Source organism: Pyrus communis, chromosome 16 (genome assembly GCF_041283825.1).
Source record: "Pyrus communis isolate YQ-2024b chromosome 16, ASM4128382v1, whole genome shotgun sequence".
Lineage (NCBI taxonomy): Eukaryota > Viridiplantae > Streptophyta > Magnoliopsida > Rosales > Rosaceae > Pyrus > Pyrus communis.
Genome location: NC_142580.1, coordinates 5,531,136 through 5,551,615, shown reverse-complemented (window position 1 = coordinate 5,551,615; position 20,480 = coordinate 5,531,136). Strand labels below are relative to the sequence as shown.

Genomic DNA, 20,480 nt, shown 5'->3' with positions numbered 1-20,480 from the left:
TGTCTTGGCCTTTCTTGGCATTCGGCCCTGCCCCAATTTTTTAAAATTAAAACGACATAAAAGTAATCACATTATTCTGTTAAAGTAATTCTGCAGGGCATGGCCCCCATCTCCCGCTAAAATAAGCTCTCAATACTTCAAGTTATCATGCACATACCAACAGATGTCAACAGATGTCAATATACGTTAAAGTAATTTTTCGAGTGAATTGAGAGAGTCTATCGAATATTTTCAACGTAATTGTCAAAATATATCTAATAGATATTATATTAAATATTTAATGTACATAAAAAGAATTCGTATAAAACATTCGGATGATCTTCGAAAAACATTCACATATACTACAATGAGATTTCACCTTTTTATAAACTAGTAAAATTGGATGAAGAAAGTTGATGAGCACATGAATGGTTTGGTTTTATAGAGCGTCGCGCAGATGCCAGGTGATGTGGGGTGGGGCGTGTTTGAATACGCCGGTTGCGGTGGTGGGTGATGCTTGCGGACCGCGAGGCCGGGTTTGTATCCTCCCTTTATTCTTCATCGGGTCTCGTGAAAGAATCTCCACAAACAGCCTTGCCCCGCCCACGTGGACAGTTTAAGACTTCAGCCCGTGTTATTGTGCGAGTCCTTGTTTTAATTTTTTGTTTTCTTAAATTCACCATTTTTTGTGTTGAACTTTTGTTGGACTTAAAATTCACCTTTGATTAATAAGCCATTTAGTGGATGAAAAGACATAAAGAAACGAAGAGAGAACACAAGAAAATTGTTAGAGTCAAATTTTTTCACCACTGTGTATGGTTGAATTGTGCAAATCTTGTGACCTACAAACAAGAGCAAACAACCAACTGTGAATAACGTGGGGATACATGTATGGCACCGGTTAATGGCTTTTTGACGGTCAAATTAGTATAAAGTGTTAAAACTAAAATAGTGGGTAAGAGAGCAAAGTATGCATTATGAAAACGTTATTATTGACTTCTTGGAATAAATCTTTTTAGGATGTAGAATCAGTATTAAACTAGAAAAAATCCTAGAGGATATCTAGCATAAGATATTGTTTTCTTTTAGAATTATGATTACTTGCGGTACACGCTAATCTCTAAATTGTTGGAATCCCCAAGAATATTCCTCTCGAGTTGAGATCTCGCATGTTCGGGTCCGATCAGATCAACTAGCGATCGATTTATGAAAGGAAACCAATCTAATCCCCAATTGGATCAGGTTTTTGTGCCTATTGGCATCAAGCATGGTCAATCTCATTGAGCTTGCAAGCCTCGCCTACCATTTTAAAGCCCAACAAGATGTGTTGGCAGTGTTGGTCCGTTTAGGCAGCTTAGTACGATCAGAGGTGTGAAGTTAATGATCGGACTTCTAAGGCATTGGTATTTCGATCTACCTTACTCTAGTCCAAAAAAACATTTCATTGTCAAAGAAAGAGAATAATCAGTATAAATTGAACTTTGTACATAGACATGATTGCTTTTCAAAAAAAAAAAAAAAAAAAAAAAAAGAAGCAAAATTTAATATTTGAAACTCATGAGCGATCAATGAAATGTTTTAGAAAATGACTTAAAGATCTAGCGGTCAAAATTCATAGGCGATATTTTTATATTGGTCCCATAAATATTTATAAAAATGTACAACAATTTCAACTTCAATCAAAATATAAATAGAAAAGACACATCCAAAAAAATTGCAAATAGAAGGGAACGTGTGTTGCTATTGTTAGTTGGTAGAGGTACTCCCAACTAGCGCTTTTTTGTTTTTGAAAAAAAATAAAAAATAACCAACGGATGGTTTCGTTACGGTATTCCACATTTTCGGGACATGAAGATTTATAGAGGTATTTTTTTATTTTTTTATCTTTTAAAATTTTGTTACTTGACTAAATATCATACAAATATGCAACAACAATAACATGTAATTTCAGGGACGTAACTGCAATACAAGGTTTGATTCAACAGACTATATAATTAACTAATTAAGTTGTATAATATTATATAGCATGAGGGACTGAGCAGTCTTTAAGGAAAGATATAATAAGCAAATGATGCCGCGAGGTGGTGTTACCTATGGAGTTTATAAATTAAAACCCAGAACAGAACCCAAGAGCATTTTTGTCGCATTGGGAAAACTGAATATTCCCCTAATCTAATCTTATTATTTATTTAGCATATCGATATTTTTACATTAAATAGATAAGAAATTTGGTTAAGCCATACAATGAATTACCTAATTTAGTATCGAATTCGTCATTCACGAATTTTAAACTTAAAACTTTTTAATTCTAAATGAATAGTAATATTACTAAACTGTAATACTGAACTATCATAATCTGATCTTATTATTATTAGTAAAAACATTATTAATGCAAACCACTAATCTAGCAAGAGGGAGTCCAACAACCATGATCCGGACTCCGGAGTCCACATATCGAGCAAATGCAAGGGTATTTTGGTCGCTTTCGGGAAGATGAAATATCCTCACTCTACCCCCGCCCCAACACTAGCCCTAGGTCCTTAATCATCTTTTTAAAACTTTTAATTTTGGAGTCCCATATAGATAATTTTCTCACTATAAAGACCACATTAGCCCTAGGCCCAATCGCCCTCCATTTTTTGCAACGGCGGAGAAGCTTTTATGGGTTGGAGGCAATTCAACCCAATTGCAAGGGCAAAAAATGGACCGGTGGGGATGCTGTCACTATTTCTGATTTTCATGCCCACACCGACACCTCTCTATGATCCCACCCTCTCTCTTCAGCTGCCAAGAGGATTCTCGTCGGATCCTTTTTGTTGAGATCATGAAGATTATTTATTTATATTCGTACATATCGTATATCATGCGGTTATAAATTATTTTTAATTTTTTTTATTTAATGTTGAATATAAACAGTACCTGACAAAAACTGACTGCAGGATATACGATGAACATAAGTGATTAGAGGATTCGGTAAGGATCCTCTCTCCTTTAGCTCTAGTCTGATTTTCGGACAAAAGAACTTCTCCCTAGAAGCACTAATGTATCATCCAATTTTTAGCTAAAGTTCTTTGATTTAAGACAAATAATGTAACTACTAAAGTTTTAAGATGTGACTAATTGTTCGCTTGTATTTTGTCGATCTACATGTTACTTATATCTCGTAATCATTTTATCTTTTTTACTATCTAGGTTTAGGACTATTGACCTCAAGTAAAAAAAATGTCACATAATTGAAATATAGGGTTGTTTTGAAGAAAATGAAACAAAAGAAGTCGGTACCTATCTTTATACTAAGATAGGGATGTTTTGATTGAAACAAAAGAAGTTGGTACCCTTTTTTATACGTCAAAAGCTTGGTATTTTTACTATTTCAGCAACAATAATTACTTGGTCTAACAACATACAATTTTCACTTTGATTAAGAAGTAATTAAGCTATTTCGTCGACCAAAATGCACACAAAAATTCTATAGCGCAAGCACTTTAATGACTATGAGATATAATTTTTAAATCATAATATTTTCTTTGTATTGTATTGTATTGTTTTATCTAACAAAATTCCCAAGCTCATGTCTCAGTAGAGAAATAAAAACAAAAACTAACGAAAAGTTAAAAAAAAAAATTTAGTTTTAATAAAAAATGACGAATAAATATGTAATGAATAGTACCAAAAAAAGATAAAAATATGATTTTTCGTTAAAAATGAACATTACGATGAGTGTTTCGTTAAAACTTCTGAAATAAAAATATGTAAACCATGTTAATGTATTCTTGTAATGTAAGTCAATTCCGTCAAACTCACATCAGAACTCTCGAGGATGGGAAATATAATAATACTATATGGATATGGTGAGTCTGTCCAACGGCAATTCGACCAACACCTTACCAATGCATGATTAGGTGGTTCCTTTTGCAACTTTTTCTGCTTTCAAAAGAGAAACAAAAGCACAACTTTGAATTATGACAAAAGTGCCACTTTCGCCATGACACTAACCATAGCAGTTCATCAGGTCATTTTCTCACCATTTTTATTAATTTGTAATTAATGTCAAAGTTTTACTTTGTTGCAATTCCCAACCTAACACTCACTCACTCCCTTAATGATAATAAATATAAAACTGATATTAGCAATTCAAAAATCAAATTACACATTATTCACAAGTGTATTTTTCTTTTTAGTTATAGAAAGTTTGGAGTGCCAAATGAGATTTTTGGAATGCTAATAACAATTCCCTGAATAAAATAAATAATAATACAATCACGTTCCAGATAAAAGAAATTAAATTGTCTTCAAGGGAGGAGAGTCATTTAAAACATAAAAATAAAGATTAGTTGTGAGGTTAATATTTTATCAAACTTTAAGGATTTGAATCGTATATTTTTAAAGTTATACTTTATAGACCATTCTTACAAAATATTAGTTAAATCAGAATATTCGATGCATCTAATTGAATTCAAAGAAAATGACGAATACTATATTATAAGAAACTATTAAAATTTCGTCGTAACAATTAAATAGGTAAATGATTTTTCTTTGTATTAAATTTTTATAAAAATATTTTATGAATCGAAACTTATAAAATAGATAATTCGAATCATTGAAATTCATTGTGAAATTATTCACACAACTCATTCTTATATTTTTTTTAAAAAAAGGGAAATTAAATAAAAAAGGAAGAAAAGGATTCGTCTTATGGGCCTGTGAGTCACATGTTGGGCTACTGGGGCCCGCTTTGAAGTGATGTGAGCTGCCGTGGTGGACCAATGGCCGAGACTAAACAAAACTGCCGCCCAAAACTGCCGCACATTCTTCATTCTTTGTTTATTTATTGATATTTTTTCACAGCTACTCTGTGGATGGTATGACGCAGCACTGATCTAAAATTAACGACGATGGTTGCTCAATCCTACAGCCATGACAGCAACTTTCATGACATTTGTACACCGTTAATATGATAGTTTTAAGCTAGACACATTTGTATGATTATCATAGTATGTTGGGTTATAAAAATTAAATTTTTATATTAAATCGATAGAATGAATTTTTTATATAATTACTGCCTGGACAATTATACATCCAATCCGTAGTCACTTTAGGAGCAATTGTTCATGGACATTATGGAGAAATCCCTTCTAGAGGGGATATATTTGTTACATTTATATATGAAAAAACTAATTAACGCAAAAAAATTCGACATATATTATTATGAGAATAAATCCTACTACTTCTGATCGTGGGTTCCTGCACTTGAGAGATCTTTTTGAGCGAGACAAACAATTCATTATCCTAAAAAGGAATAACCAGATGAATACTTGGCTATATTTATACCTCTCTCGTCTGCTTGATGGCCCATGAATTTTTTAGATTGGGCTGGCAGGCAGGGGATGGGGATGGGGATCGTTCTTATATTAAACGTAGTACATTGAAATCCTTAAGCACCACTGCGAATGTGAATAATATAATATTCATGTGAACAGAAATATACACTTATCTTTATAATATTAACACAAATGTCACGGTAGCATATATTCATACTATATGAGTCATTCTTGTTATAAGAATTATTACACATGATGTTATATTATTAGTGCATAATGTCGTGACGATATTTTACAATCGTAAAAGTTATTCTACACAAACCTGATTCATGAAGAAGAAGAAGATAGTACCCATCAATCACTGCATGCTGGTGACTATGAGTGGGCACTGGGCAGGCTGGTAAGTTGTCACGAAATGCTCGCCCTTTTTTACAAGAGGCCCAACTCCTGAAATGGCTTCAGGATTTGAATTTTACAAAGAAACTGAAGCCCAAATCAGGAGGCTTTCACTATTAGAAAATGGTTATTTAGTCACACCGTAAAATTCTCTTGTAACTAAATGTATATTAGTCACATCTCGTTAACGTTAAGTAATGTTATTTAGTTTCAATAATGTGGTCGTGACTATATGTTGTAACTATTTAAGACGTGGTCACAGTAATTTGTTTCTTATGACTAATGTCTGTTACTGACATTTAATTAGTCACGATAAGTAACATTTGTTACTAATCAGTAATTTAGTTACTATCAGTGTAACTAAATCTAAAAAGAATACTAATTTAATCACAAGTAGTAATTTATAAATAAAAAAAGAGTAAAAATTCCGGATATAAGCCTCTCGATCAAATTCATATTAATGTAAAAGAAAAAATTTATCGAGGAGAAGAAGGTAATGCAGAGAAGGAAATTTGGGCCAATTGAGTACAATGCGGCTGTTGAGTTGGACAAGAAGGACTAAGAAAACCATTGGGCTCTTGTTCACACTTATTCTGTTTTTATTTTCACTCCCCTAATTCTAATATATATATCTAAACTACATATTAATAAAATTTTCCTAGTTAACTTAAAGAGGATAAAAATACTATTTAGTCTTATATTACAACAAAAAACTTACGGGCACTAACATAATTTCACAAAACAAAAGTTTGATGTTTTTTATTTAAGCATCACCTACAAGTGATTTTAATATTTCTAATTTAAAAAAATTAAAAAAAAATAACCTCTCTCTCTACTCCCACGTTCTCTCTCACTCTCTTCCTCTCTCCTTCAATTAAAAAAATAAAAAAAATAAAAAAAAACATTTCACACACATTTTGTGTGTGGGCATATACTAGTATATATAAAGGAAGCACCCCAAAGTGGTGAAACATTCAAAATACCTTGCCCCTCATGAATTTTAAAATTACAATTAAATTAAAAGGAGTTAAAATAATTCAACAAATATTAATTTTGAATGAAAGAAAATTTAAAACATTTTGAATAAATTGAAATTTTATACTTGGAAAAAAAAATTAACAAAACCCCCACGTTGGTGGGTGGTTTTATGTTTAACTTCTAATTTATTTTCAAAATTTTTAAATAAAACATATATATATAAAAATGAATTTCTTAATTTATTTTGTAAAAAATCATAAAAAAAATTAATTTAACATGTAAAAAGCCAATTGTCACACTCGTAAGCGTGACAAGAGGCTAGTAAATTATAAATCCTTACAGCACAAGATAACAATCGTTTATATAGCAACAACACATCAGTAGTTTATTGAGAACTAAATTGGAAGTTCCTATATGTACGATCCAGCTTAGCATGGTGGATTTTAATTGATTTCAACTTAAGCTTGATGGATTTTTTAGATGGCCTTCTCTTGTAAAAACAACTTTCTGTAGATTTGATTAGCTTGATACTATTTCTCTGTCTTTCATTCATGATATTCCTATGTATACTACTCATGAAAAACAGGTGTGAGTGATAAATTTGCTTTTTAGTCATAATTGTTGTTCTGACTAATAGACCTTTGTTATAGAGGGTGGTTGTTAACAAATTTGAGTGTGGATCCTTACATGATTCTCTTTGTGAGGATTATGGGAATCCTCAAATCACATCCGTTCATCGTACATCGTGCGGGCAGAAATCATTGTAAATTTTTTTATTTAAAATTGAATATAAATAGTACTTGACGAAAACTGACTGCACGATACACGATGATTTTTTTATTAAAAGATAAAAACTAAATAAATAAAAGAGAGAAAAGATAGAAAACAAATAAATAAAAATAAAAGAAATCCTAACCAATCTTATCTTTTTCTCTTTCGTCAAAAAAGAAAAAAAAAATCTCATCTTTCTGTTTATAGAAACCCACTCCTAATCGATGCCATCGTAACTTTCTCTCTCAATCCATTGCATTATGATTTCAAGATTATCTATTTCAAGTTCATGGCGTCTAATGGCAAGTGGATTTGGGTTGGGTTGATGGCCTGGGGTGGTTGCGGTGATGAGTGAAGGAGTGGCACTGGACAAGGGTGCTGAGTAGGGCTGGGCACGGGCCGGGCCGGGCCCAATTTTGAAGGAACCGGACCGGACCTAAGTTCAAAAGGAACGGGCCGGGCCGGGCCGGGCCGGGGATTACGTTTTTTAAATTAAGAACCGGACATTACCCGGCCCGGTTGAAACGGGCCGGTTCGGGCCGGGTCCACGGGTCCTTTTTTTTTTTTTTTTTTTTTTGGTTGTTTGAAATAAAAAAAAAAATTGTACAGAACTAAATAAATACAAAGTCCAACATCCAATCTAAATACAAAGTCCAACATCCAAGTTCATAGATTAACAATACATTCAAAATAATAATATTACATCTTCCAACATCTAAAAATTAAATCAACATACAAAATATGCAACCCAAAGGCAAAGTATTCCCTGCAGTTAGTTCAAACGACATTGACAAAAAATTCCCAAAAAATCAATATTCTTATAGCCACTTTTATCATATTTTATAAACACACAACTTATCAAACAAAGAGAGGGGTTAAGAAAAATACCCATTAATCTCACGAATCTGCTCCAGAATGATTTCTCCAAGCACCCTAGTAGCAGCAAATGGCTCCACACTGCGTGCTTCATGGCTCGAAGCAGCAACCCTTGAACCCTTTTCAATTCAACATAAATTACAGCAACAAAAACCTACAAAAATGCTGTATACGGCAATTAATAAAAATATTAAAAGAAAAAATAAACAGAGAATCACCAAATCCAATTTTCAATCACTTAAAATTATACAATTGCAGTTCCTAAAACAAAAAATAATTTGCAGAAAGAAAATTGGAAAATTCGAACTTGATAGCAGTCTACAAAAAATAATTATACAACTTACCAAAATGTTTCAAGAAACTATGCTCTTTTCCATAGGCTAAAGAAACTGTTTTCTGCAATATTGGCCAAGTACTTATTGTGTGTGTGTGTGTGTGTGTGAGATGTATATGTATATGTATTATATTATATATATATATATATATATATATATATGCAGGCAGAAGGCCTCGGTTCTCATTCTTGCATTGCATACAGGTCCTAACTTCTAATCCCATTAAATCAGAAAATATGATACATTTTTAAATACTAGATGACAACCATGCATTGCACCACATGCATCCAAACCAAGAACTCACCAGTAAGCAAGCAGGATATGATTCAAAATCTTCCAATTTACATCCAATGTTTGAAACTTCAACGCCTACTTGACAATAAATACAATAAATATTACACCAAAAGCCATGTGTAGAACATATATAAGATATTCTACAAGCAAGTGTTACAATAAGAAATAAATGAGATCAACCGTTAACATTGAATCCTTTTTACTAACTTGGCTTTAAGTAAGCATCTGAAGAATGGATATACTTAAAGACAGAAATCTGAGTTCAAACGCCTAGGGGTGTTGAAAACCAAGATCAGACATGAATGGCCAACCATTTCACACCCACAGTCCCACTCACTCATCTCACACAGTCACACTCACTCACGAATTTTAGATACATAACGAAACAAGACAAGAACCCCAACCTCAACATAGCATACCATTTCCTACCTACATTACCAATAAGGAAGCCTCTTCATGCATGGTACCAGTAAAATATGGACCGACAATCCAACACAACGAAATAACAAAATGAGGCGTGAACGAACAAGTAAAAGCCACAAGTGTTAGATACAATATTTCTAACAAGTTACAGAGGAAATTTTCCTTTTCACAATCAAAGCTCAAAAGAGGCGCTACACCTAGAAATGATGATTCTACTCAATAGAAAACTATAATCATGCTGTAACTAGTGTGCTACTGTGCTTCATCCATGAGGATCTGGCAAACAAAGAACAAAACCCATAAATTAAATGTCTAAAACAACCTCTTTAAAGTTTAAACCCAGAAGAAGCTATTAACAATTTTAGCTTACATGCATTAAGATTGCAGCTTGCATGCATTAAGATTGCAGCTTCAGCCTTCAATTACCAATTTTAGTTCACTGACTGACCATATAATCGCAGCAGTCCATATAATCAAATCGCAGCTTCAGCCTTCAAAACCAATAAACAAGTTTCTGCTAGTAATCAAATCGCAGCAGTCCATATAATCAATCGAAAAGCTTATGCAATCATAGCCCCAAAAACCCTAAATTCCCAAATCAGAAACCCTAATTCATAAATTACCTAGGAATTTGCACGATGATGGTAGTGTTCTCGACGGCGAGGTTGGTGTCGACCGTGTGGTGGTGGTCGGAACTCACGATTGGGAGGATTGAAGGAGAGTCAGGACTCAGGAGACAATCCTGCGATGGTGATGTCGACAGTCACTGACTCACTATGAGTCTCAGGGAGTCGAGTCAGTAGTCTGAGACTCTGAGACGAGAGAGGAGAGGAGATTTGGGGAGTGAGGTCTGAGACGAAAGAGGAGAGGAAAGGAGAGCGAGGTCTGAGACGAGAGAGGGTGTCGAGTCGAGTCAGTCGACTGTGGGTGTGTGGTGTGGGAGTCTGGCAGGCAGAGACAGAGTGATTAGATAAAATCAACGGATCAAATTCAATCAGAAAATATTTGGAAGGTGGAAAACGGTTCGGGTCGGGGACCCGTTTCTCAGCAATTAGGACCCGTCCCGCCCCGCAAATGACATGGACCCGACCCGCCCCGCCCCGTTTCAGAATTTTAAAAATAGGACCCGCCCCGTACCCGCCCCGAATCGCTTGGACCCGCCCCTACCCGCGGGTCCAGGCCCTGTTTGCCCAGCCCTAGTGCTGAGCAGAGGATGGATCTGCTTTGGTAATGCGAAGGGTAGTGTTGGAATTTTAAAAATCAAGTGAGGGTACAATTGGTTGAAGATTTGCATTATGAAATCCCCATAGCACTTGGAATTGGATTACCACATATAAAGGATCCAATTCCTCTTATATAAGAAATTGGTTCCAAAATTTGTGTGGACCCCACTTTGTTTGATTCCTCAATATTTTAGTAACCACCAAAATGCTCTGCTTTTTGTGGACCGATTTGATGATGTACTATCACTGCCAAGGTTTTTCTTTTCCTGGACCGATTTGTGTGGTGATGTTTAAACGATTTTTTGTTTTTCTGCCTTTTGTTTTTATTTGGCCAAGAAAAAGAAACTCAGAGGATAAAACCGCATGTAAAATCAGTTTTAGTACAATTGAAGTGTACGGTCTAGGTCCCACACAAAGGAAGAGCGCAACCCAAATAAGAGTTCTGATCTCCACAGCAGTAATATATCTGCAAGAAAATTTGCCTTTTTAAAAATTTAATTCCAAGAAATGTTTTGAAAAAAGGCCATCAGAGATTAGACTTTTAACACCCGCGACAATACTTGTGATTCTCCAAAAAGATCTTAAGACCTCCCTTCAATCACATCAATTATAAGCCTTGAGTCTTCTTTTACGCTAATTACGGAAAGTACATAAAACAATTCCATTGTTTTTTTATTAGTAGGGCAAGCACTAAGCCACCTTTTTTCTCACTTGAAAGTAACCTTCACAATTATTCGAAACACGTGAAAGTAAAATTTGAGAACAATATGAATTTGTATGAGTGAAATGGATAACGTAAACGAGGCGCTAAAATCATTGGCTTACATAATGCAAACTACAATATGAGTTTGCTGAATTGGAGATGGGAGAAGATGAGTATAGATGGGAATCGATCAGTTTTCCTTCTATCTGCCATCTTATCCTTATCCAAACAAGGATGCATGAGTTTGAGGTAGTCATATCTCTTGAGATATCTTGTCCCTGTGATCATTTTACTCTGTGATGGATGCACAATGTTCTCGGTCATCTAGTGCGGCTGGGCAGATATTGGCTCTTGTCAATTCATGACTACGTTGGCAACTGCTAAACGGGCCAATGGCTGAGCGACCATTCATGCATGTGATAAAGGAACCTATATTATCTCCACTCACAGTCAAGATAGGCTCACTTCTGGTCGATATTACAAAATGTATATATCATGACGGGACTAGCGTTATGGAATACGAGTACACTTTTTCAGTGACATTCAAGTCATGCTTCATTGCTAATACAACGAGTGGCGTAGTCGTGAGTTCTCAGCAATTTTTAAACACTGAAAAAGATGCACCCAATTGATAAATATCAATATCTTCTGTAGTTTTATAGTGGAATTCTAACTTTCTTCATAGTATCAGAGCAAGTTATCTCTCGTGTAAAGTCTGACGGCCACGTGTGCTTCATGTCAATCAATTCGTGTTGTCCATGTGTTTGGCTTGGAAATTCACCCTACGGTGAGGGGGCGTGTGGTGTTGTGAAGGTAAAAGAGTCTCATATTGGTGAAATTAAGTCATTTGTAAAGACTTATAAGAGCATTCCCATGAGGGACTCTATATGGGGCTAGAAAAGTGGTGGATATAGCCTATTTTAGAGTTCTAAGGAATCTTTGGGGCTATATAAAAAAATCTCTCCCAATGAGGGGCTATATCTTTCAGGCTCTATATGGGGTTATATATATTTATTTATGTAGTAATTTGATTAAGCGATGATTTTTTTTTGTGTTAGCTTTTCTTAAGTTGATTTTTGGACATGTTATCTTAATTTTTTTTTATGAACCCTTCAACCTAAAAAATTTAAATTGTGATAAAGTTACATTTCATTACTTATGAATCGTTTGTTGTATTAGATTCCCTTATCTCAATCTCAACCATTGAAAAAAACAAACCCCCAATTCGCCCTTCGAAATAGTTTGATTTTCACGTATAACATAACAATTTACCCAGCACCAATTGGTAAATTAGTATCATACAATTTTGAAAAAAAAAATTATTTAAAAATTTCACCCATCAATACCCATGAACATTAAATCAATTTGAAACTTTAATTCGTATGAAATTTAAAGCAATCATTAATTAGCCAAATTGCAAGAAAAATAAGTAAGAAAAAATAATTAAAAAATAATAATAAAAGGAGAGTATAAGTGTATTTGCAAGTGGATGGAGAGTGATAGAATTTTACTTACATGGGTTGCTACTTTTTTTGCAAGACCCACTGTTTTTTGGGGCTAGATTTAGCCCAATTTTATGTTAACGGCCAAGAAATGAAGTTGCTAGCCCCGATGGTGGATCTAGCCCCATTTTCCGGCTCATTGGGGATGAAATTTCTCGCTAAGGTTAGAAATGTGGTAGCCCCAGGAAGATAAAGCCCCCATTAGGGATGTTCTAAAATGTTGGGCTACTTCCTACATTGCCAATTAGTTTTATAGTAAAATTCCAACTTTCTTCCTTAACAAATAATTGATTTTATGGTGAAACTTGAACTTTATTCTTTAACAAATAATAGTACAAATAGATAACAAAAAACAATGTTTTTAATTATAAAATGTGAAAACAATTTCTTAAATTATTTCGTAATTTTAAAAGCCGGTAGAAGATACGGCAATGCCTCGATTGATTTATTTGTCACAATTATTTGATAAGCTAAATTGCACGAAAGCTCTAAACTAACAACATAGTTTATTTGTTTAAAAAAAAAAAAAAAACAACATAGTTTAAAAATAAGTACGAAATAGTAAACGATTAATTTTGTCGATCGGCCAATTTTTTCAAACCAATCTCAGCGCTCCAACTTGTAAGGCTTTATGCAAATCCGGCAAACCTACTTTCGAACACGTCACCACCAGCTTCTGCATTCGAGTCCTGTCGTCCACCGCCGCATTCCGTACGCTACCCCAGCTGCACCCACCCTCATCAAGCTCGCAGAGGATCAGCTCCTCCGGCGACCAAGGGTTATGCAGGCACACCATATGTCCAATGCAGCTCATCCCAATCGACGTCACGCGATCGCTCTCGCCCTTCAGCTTCTCCACCATTGCCTCTGGCATCTCCCCGACCAACTCTTTACACTCAAACGACACGCCGTTCACTTCCCACACTTTCACGCCTTCCAAATTCTCTGCGCTTCCCACCGCGCCCACTAAGATCAAACGGTCGTCAGCGAATCCAATGACGGCGCTAAAAACCGTCTCATCGGGACGCAGATCATACGGTCCAGACCACGTGCTGGAATCCGGGTCGAACGAGCATGTCACACCGGAGCCTTTATCCATCACGTACATTTTGCTGTCGTCGACGGCGACAGAGAGCCAGGTGGAGGCTGCAGAGTCCTCGAGAACAGCGGGTATCGAGTCGCACATGGTCCACGTTTTTGACACAGTGTCGTACATTTCCACCGAAAGTGGATCGTCCTCGAAATCACACGTGCCGCCAGCGACGACGATGCGGTGGCCCACCACGCCGGTAATCGGGTCCGTGCGCCATATCAGCGGGGCATCCACCGTGTGCCACGTGTAGTGCAGTGGATCAGTTGAAAAGGCGAATTTAGAGGGAGAAAGCGCGTAGAGGAGGGAGTTCGAGGATCGGAGGGTGGAGATGGATCCGATCATCGGCTGAGAGTGGATGTCGATCCAAGCGTGCGAGTTGGGGTCGTAGGCACGTGCGGTGGTGTGGTAGGGAGACCTGGTGGCTTGAGCGAGGACAATGAGCCAGGGCTTGACGTTTCGGTGGAAGCGGCGGAGAGAGGAAGAGACGGTGCGGTTCCAGGACTTGGACACATGGCAGGCAGGCACGAGGTGGAGGAGAGGCACGCGGGAGAGTATGGACTCTAAGATGTCTCCGTCGAGTTCGTGAGGTCCTTGCCGGACTTCGGTGTGGGAAGTTTCTGTCCGAGCTTGGTCTTCAAGCTCCTCAGCCGCCATTGCTAATTTTCTAGAGAGAGAGAGAGTTTTTGGGTGGGAAAGTCGTACCGGGATGGCTTACATAGGAATGCTGACCGTAAAGAAAAAGAATATGGAAGTGGAAGTGGAACATGTCGCAATTTATAGACTTTGATTAATTATTTGATTGTTTATGAGGAAATTATTAACCTTTAATTATTTTCTATTTGAATGAACTAATTAATTGATTATTGACTATTGCGTCCGTTGACTTCAACATTTTACGATTTTTTTTTCTTTTTTGACAGACAACATTTTACGATTTGATTTGTTGTGTATTTGAGTCGGTTAATCCATTGTTTCCAGTTACATGTGCGCGCTCTTTTTCTTTTTGAGACAAAATTGTTTAAAATGTCACATTAGTTAGAGGAGGGATTATGCATGTGTTTATAAATAATTGAGTTATTTCTCATATTGTCAATTGATTTTATAATGAAACATTAACTTTCTTCATTATATCGGAGCAAATCGTCTCATGTGTAAAGCCAAACGACCACACGCTCTCCACGTCACCTCGTTGTATTGTCTACATGTTAGACTTGAAAATTTGCCACACATGAGGAGGCGTGTTGAAAATGAATCCCACGTTGATGAGAGGAGGTACCTTAAATATGCTTATAAGTAATTCAGTTATTTCTCATATTGCCAATTGATTTTATAATGAAACACCCTCAACTTTCTTCAACAACGGTTTTATTAAAATATCAAAAATTTAAATAAATACAAATACCAAAGAGCACATTCGAGATAACATCTAAGAGGACTTCAATTCTAAGCAACTTTAGCAAAACATGCTAACAAGACTAAACTAGTTGATCGGGGGTTTTGATGGAGAGACAAGCCAGAGAATAAGCAAGGAACACATACAAAACCATGCCTAAACTCAGAAGACTAATATGGAACTTCAAAGTCAAAAGACTATATTCATGATATAAATGTCAAACGCTTTGCGAATATAATATGCAAACTCGCACAAAATGTTATATAACAAACAAGATGACGTTTTTTGACGACGAGCAACACTAACTCTGATAAGGAATTGACAACAACCAACTAGCGTCGTCTATACTCGTTAATATTTTACACAACACTATCTTGTATCTGATGTACAATAACTTGTCTGTCCTTGGAACATTATTTACCGAAACAAATGATGTGTATAATCAGTGGACCCCTACACTATCTGATGTTGATGAAGAAACACAAGCTAATCCACGCTGTACACGTTGGGGATTGACCAAGAATAGTAATACCTAAGGGGATCGGAGATCGGAGAAGAGGATCGGAGATCTTGAAACAGAGTGAAGAAATATATGGCTAGCTAGCTACTGGCATTCTGATCCAAGACATCTTTCACAATAGTATTAGACTGCATATATTTTGATCTTACATAGCTAATTATGCAGTGCAATCGGTGTAAGGACTATCCTGCTACAAAGCTTTTCTAGCAGGGACAGTTTACAGATTTTCTAAGTCCAGGTTGTCGCCAAAAATGATGTCTGGACTTCATTTAAAAAAAAATTATTTATTTTCACATTTAAGATTTTGATAAATTTGTATTTAAAAAATACTCCAAATAAGACTCGAAAATATAAATACTAGCTAGCCATGCATGCACATTCGACGGAATGAACACCCATGTCCAACTACCGTCTCCAGTACTAAAAAAAGAATAGTTTAACCATTAGACCTAGAGCCGGTTTGTTATAGGATTCCGAACCGAAAATAGGATCCCGAGTCCCGAACCGACTCTTTGTCTAGATGGAAATCTGAATACCAAGCTTGAACCGAAATTTTGATTTTCCCGAATTTCAAGATTCCTAAAATGTTTTCAGTATTTTGGAACATATCGGAAAACATGACCAGAAAACGGAATCTAAACTCTACAATTCTTATTACCAGTACAGTAGCACCCATCTCTTAACATTTCACCTTATAGTCCAATTTTAAGTTAAAAAGTATGGTTCCCATAAGTTGAAATTAAAAGAAGAGAATAATAGTAGAAAACTGTAAACACTGCTCCAAACGTGGACCTGAAACTATATAAGCTAGAATCAAACAAGTAACTAAGTCAAAAGATTCAAATATATAACAAGTAATTAAGTCAAAAGGTTCTTATTAGCACCAACAATCTACAATTCTAAGTTAAAGGAATCCTCTCCGGAATCCTTCTACCTAATCCTCCTCATCAAACAATTCGAACTCTTGAAATTTGATCAAAAGGCTACAAACAGGGGTCCACTCTAAAAGTTATAATAACTTTAGCTGTTTAATTAAATTTTTAAGGACCCGGATTGTTTGATGAGGATGATTAGGTGGAAGGGATCTGGAGAAGATCCATTTCCATAGTTAAAGCATTTCAGAACAAAAGTAAAACCAGCACCCATTTCTTCTATATCAACAAATTCAAATCGTTCATACCAATATAGGACTACAAACAGAAGCTTAGCATAATAACGAGTTTGATATCGAATTATTATGACAAGCTTATTTTGTTGCATAAATCTACCCTCTTCATCCCTTATTGTAAGTATATTTATTGCATTAAGAATAAAAAAACACATACAAAACGAATCCAAAAAAGTGAAAACATATACAATTACTTGCTGAACTCGAAAGGGAGAAGATAAGTGAAGTGCACTTATCAATTTGCTGCCATCCTTACTTTCACAATAATGTTCATAATATGATCAAACACATGTATATAATGCATGCATAGCTCCAAACTCCAGATCCATGCATCCACACTCCGCATATTTATAACTGGGCCATTACGTCTTGTCCACGCTATAAATATGAGTTGTCGTTGTAGTTTATAAATAGATAGACATATATAATATATATTAGAATTGAGAGATTTTTGGACACACCTATTGACACACCTTCTCAGGCTCCACTTCATAAATATTTTCAATGGCCATATAATTTGAATTTGGATGATTTTTGATAGATAAAATTTAGAATATATTTTATTTTGAGAGAGTTGAAAAAACACGATCTCTTTTAAAGATTCTATACATTTGCCTTTTCTGAAGGCATTTCTTTAGACAAAAAACCCATCGTTAAAATACATTATTACAAAATAGTTGTACACTCTGTATATAAAAATGTGTTCCCAATCTTGACCTTATATATATACACTAATAGTGTAATATATCTGAATTTGATTATATAGTTGTGGGCATATGCTCTCAGTGGGCCTTCATTGGCTCCATACATGAAGGCACGCCAGTTCTCTTGTGCAGGTCATCGAAACCGTCCCCGCGCAATTGCTCTCGCCCTTCAACTTGTCCCTAATCGCCGGCGGCATCTCCCGGTCAACTTTTTGCACTCAAACGTCACACCACTTCCGAACGCTTCCACCAAAATGAAACAGTTGTTAGCGAATCCGGTCACGGCGCCGAACACCGTACCGTCGGGACACATATCGTATACAGTCCACTCCACGTCTTGGAGTCGGGATCAAGCGTGTAGGTCGCATGTGATTGTACAATGACAGAAAATTTTGTTTTCAAATATTTGTTTAATTAAATATTGACATGTGACGTGTTGTCACGTTCCAGCATAATGAAAAATCTCTTCAATCGTCACACAACATGTTCTGTAACAAGACTTGAATCTCATGTCTTTTTCTGCAAACCGTGTTCTAGTAAATTAAATTACATGTTATTATTGTAAATTTTTTTAAAATAAAATGTTAATTATTAATTTTGAATTATCCTCTTAGTTTTTTATGCGTTTTTTTTTCCTTATTTAGTGAGATATTAATTATTAACTCTATTATCTCTTTTTTCAATTATTTTCTTTCGATCAAAATAATTTATGTGTCCTACAAACTTTAATATTATCACATTTTCCAAATAGTTCGTTTTATTGCTTTTTTTTTTCCAAATGGTTGGTGATATCCAACATAGAAAGTACTCTGTAATTTTTTTCATATTTTTTTGTCAAACTATTTTCCTTTATTTTTTTTTTTTTTACTTATAGTTGTTGATAAACTATTATTAGGTACAACATATATACTATGTGTATATAATCGTTGGGCACGTTTGAATTTGTAAAAAACATTGATTGGTACGTTTATTTGCGGTTTTAGTATGTTTGATTTGATACATATTGTTGATATTGGTACATTACTTTCAATTTTGGTATGTTCAATTTCAGACGCATTATTTATTGGTACGTTTATACGGTTGCTAGTCCTATTTTCTCTTAAGGTATTGATATAAAGAATTATACTGGTACGTTTGATTTAATGAGATTTAAAAATATTTTCAACCGTTTTGAGAAAAAATTATGTTAAATCGTAGATAATCATTGGTAAATTATAAGAAGAAATTGTGAAATATCTCAAAAGGGAGAGGTTAATCGAAATGTTAGATTATTGGAAGTTTGGTTCAATATGCTGTGCATTTTTTTGGTGTGAGATTTTAAGAAATATAGGGTAGTGTCAGATCATGTAATTTTGGTATTAAAAATGATTAATTCTAATACATGTGGCATCAAAATTATCAGAATGAGAGTTTAATCAAATCTTTCAAAAGCATAGATGTTTAGTTTAAAAAATTTTAAACGCAGCTATATCAAAACGTCTCTTAATTAAATTTAAGGAGAGCTCTCGAAACAACATACTTTTTGGAAAACTAATAAAATTCCATATATAAAACACGATTAAATTTCCGCCATGATTCATGCCGCCTTTTTCAAACCACTTTCAGCGCTCCAACTTGTACGGCTTTGTGCAAATCCGGCAATCCCACATTCGAACACGTCACCACCAGCTTCTGCATTCGAGTCCCGCCGTTCACAACTGCATTCCGTACACTCCCCCACCTGCACCCGCCGTCGACAAGCTCGCAGAGAATCAGCTCCTCCGGCGACCAAGGGTTATGCAGGCACACCATATCTCTCGTGCAGCTCATCGAAACCGTCCCTGCGCAGTCGCTCTCGCCCTTCAGCTTCGCCATCATCGCCGGGGGCATCTCCCCGATCAACTTTTTGCACTCAAATGACAAGCCGTTCATTTCCCACACTTTCACGCCTTTCAAATGCACCTCGCTTCCGATCGCTTCCACCAAAATGAAACAGCCGTTAGCGAATCCGGTCGTGGCGCCGATCACCGTACCGTCGGGACACAGATCGTACGGTCCACTCCACGTCCTGGAGTCGGGATCGAACGTGTAGGTCAAACCGGTGTTTTTATCTGTCACGTACATTTTGCTGTCGTCCACGGCGACAGAGAGCCACGTGGAGGCCGCGGAGTCCTTTAGGATAGCGGGCATTGAGTTGCACGTGCACCACCTTCGCTCCCTCGTGTCGTAAATTTCGACGGCCAGGGGGTCGTCCTCGTATTCGCAGGTGCCGCCTGCGACGACTATGCGGTGGCCGACCAGCGCGACAATCGGGTCGGTGCGCCAGACGAGAGGGGCGTCCACGTGGTGCCACGTGCGGTGGAGGGGATCGGTTGAGAAGGCGAATTTGGAGGGAGAGAGCATGTAGAGGAGTTTGGAGTGAGAGGATCGGAGGGTGGAGATGGATTTGCTCGACGGCTGAGAGTGGATATCTATCCATGCGTGCGAGGCGGGGTCGTAGGCACGTGCGGTGGTCTTGTAGGGAGGCCAGGTGGTTTGGGAGAGGACGATGAGCCAGGGTTTGACGTTTCGGTTGAGGTGGCGGAGGGAGGAGAAGACCGCGCGGTTCCAAGACTTGGACACGTGGCAGGCAGGGACGAGATGGAGGAGAGGCACGTGGTAGAGTATGGCCTCTAAGATGTCTCCGTAGAGCGGAGATTCTTCCTGGTCTTCGTTTCTGGATATTTTGGTCGGAATTTGAACCTGCTCAGGCGCCATTGCTAATTATTTTAGAGAGAGAAAGAACGGATGAGAGAGAGAGAGAGAGAGAGGGAAAGGCGTAT

At 36.4% G+C, this 20,480-nt stretch overlaps 2 protein-coding genes across 2 annotated transcripts; both read right to left on the bottom strand.

Annotated features, from left to right (window-relative positions):
* Nucleotides 1–13,225: 13,225 nt before the first annotated feature.
* On the bottom strand, nucleotides 13,226–14,640 carry LOC137731876 (F-box/kelch-repeat protein At1g23390). Its single transcript, XM_068471119.2, has one exon. It carries the CDS (start codon nucleotides 14,546–14,548, stop codon nucleotides 13,397–13,399), a length of 1,152 nt encoding a protein of 383 aa, XP_068327220.2. The 5' UTR covers nucleotides 14,549–14,640; the 3' UTR covers nucleotides 13,226–13,396.
* Nucleotides 14,641–19,147: 4,507 nt separating this feature from the next.
* LOC137732995 (F-box/kelch-repeat protein At1g23390) lies at nucleotides 19,148–20,480 on the bottom strand. The gene has a single exon (XM_068472221.2). It carries the CDS (start codon nucleotides 20,413–20,415, stop codon nucleotides 19,270–19,272), a length of 1,146 nt encoding a protein of 381 aa, XP_068328322.2. The 5' UTR covers nucleotides 20,416–20,480; the 3' UTR covers nucleotides 19,148–19,269.

What these genes read in the sequence shown, in the direction of transcription:
- LOC137731876 (XM_068471119.2), bottom strand. Translation starts at nt 14,548, where the DNA reads ATGGCGGCTGAGGAGCTTGAAGACCAAGCTCGGACAGAAACTTCCCAC.
- LOC137732995 (XM_068472221.2), bottom strand. Translation starts at nt 20,415, where the DNA reads ATGGCGCCTGAGCAGGTTCAAATTCCGACCAAAATATCCAGAAACGAA.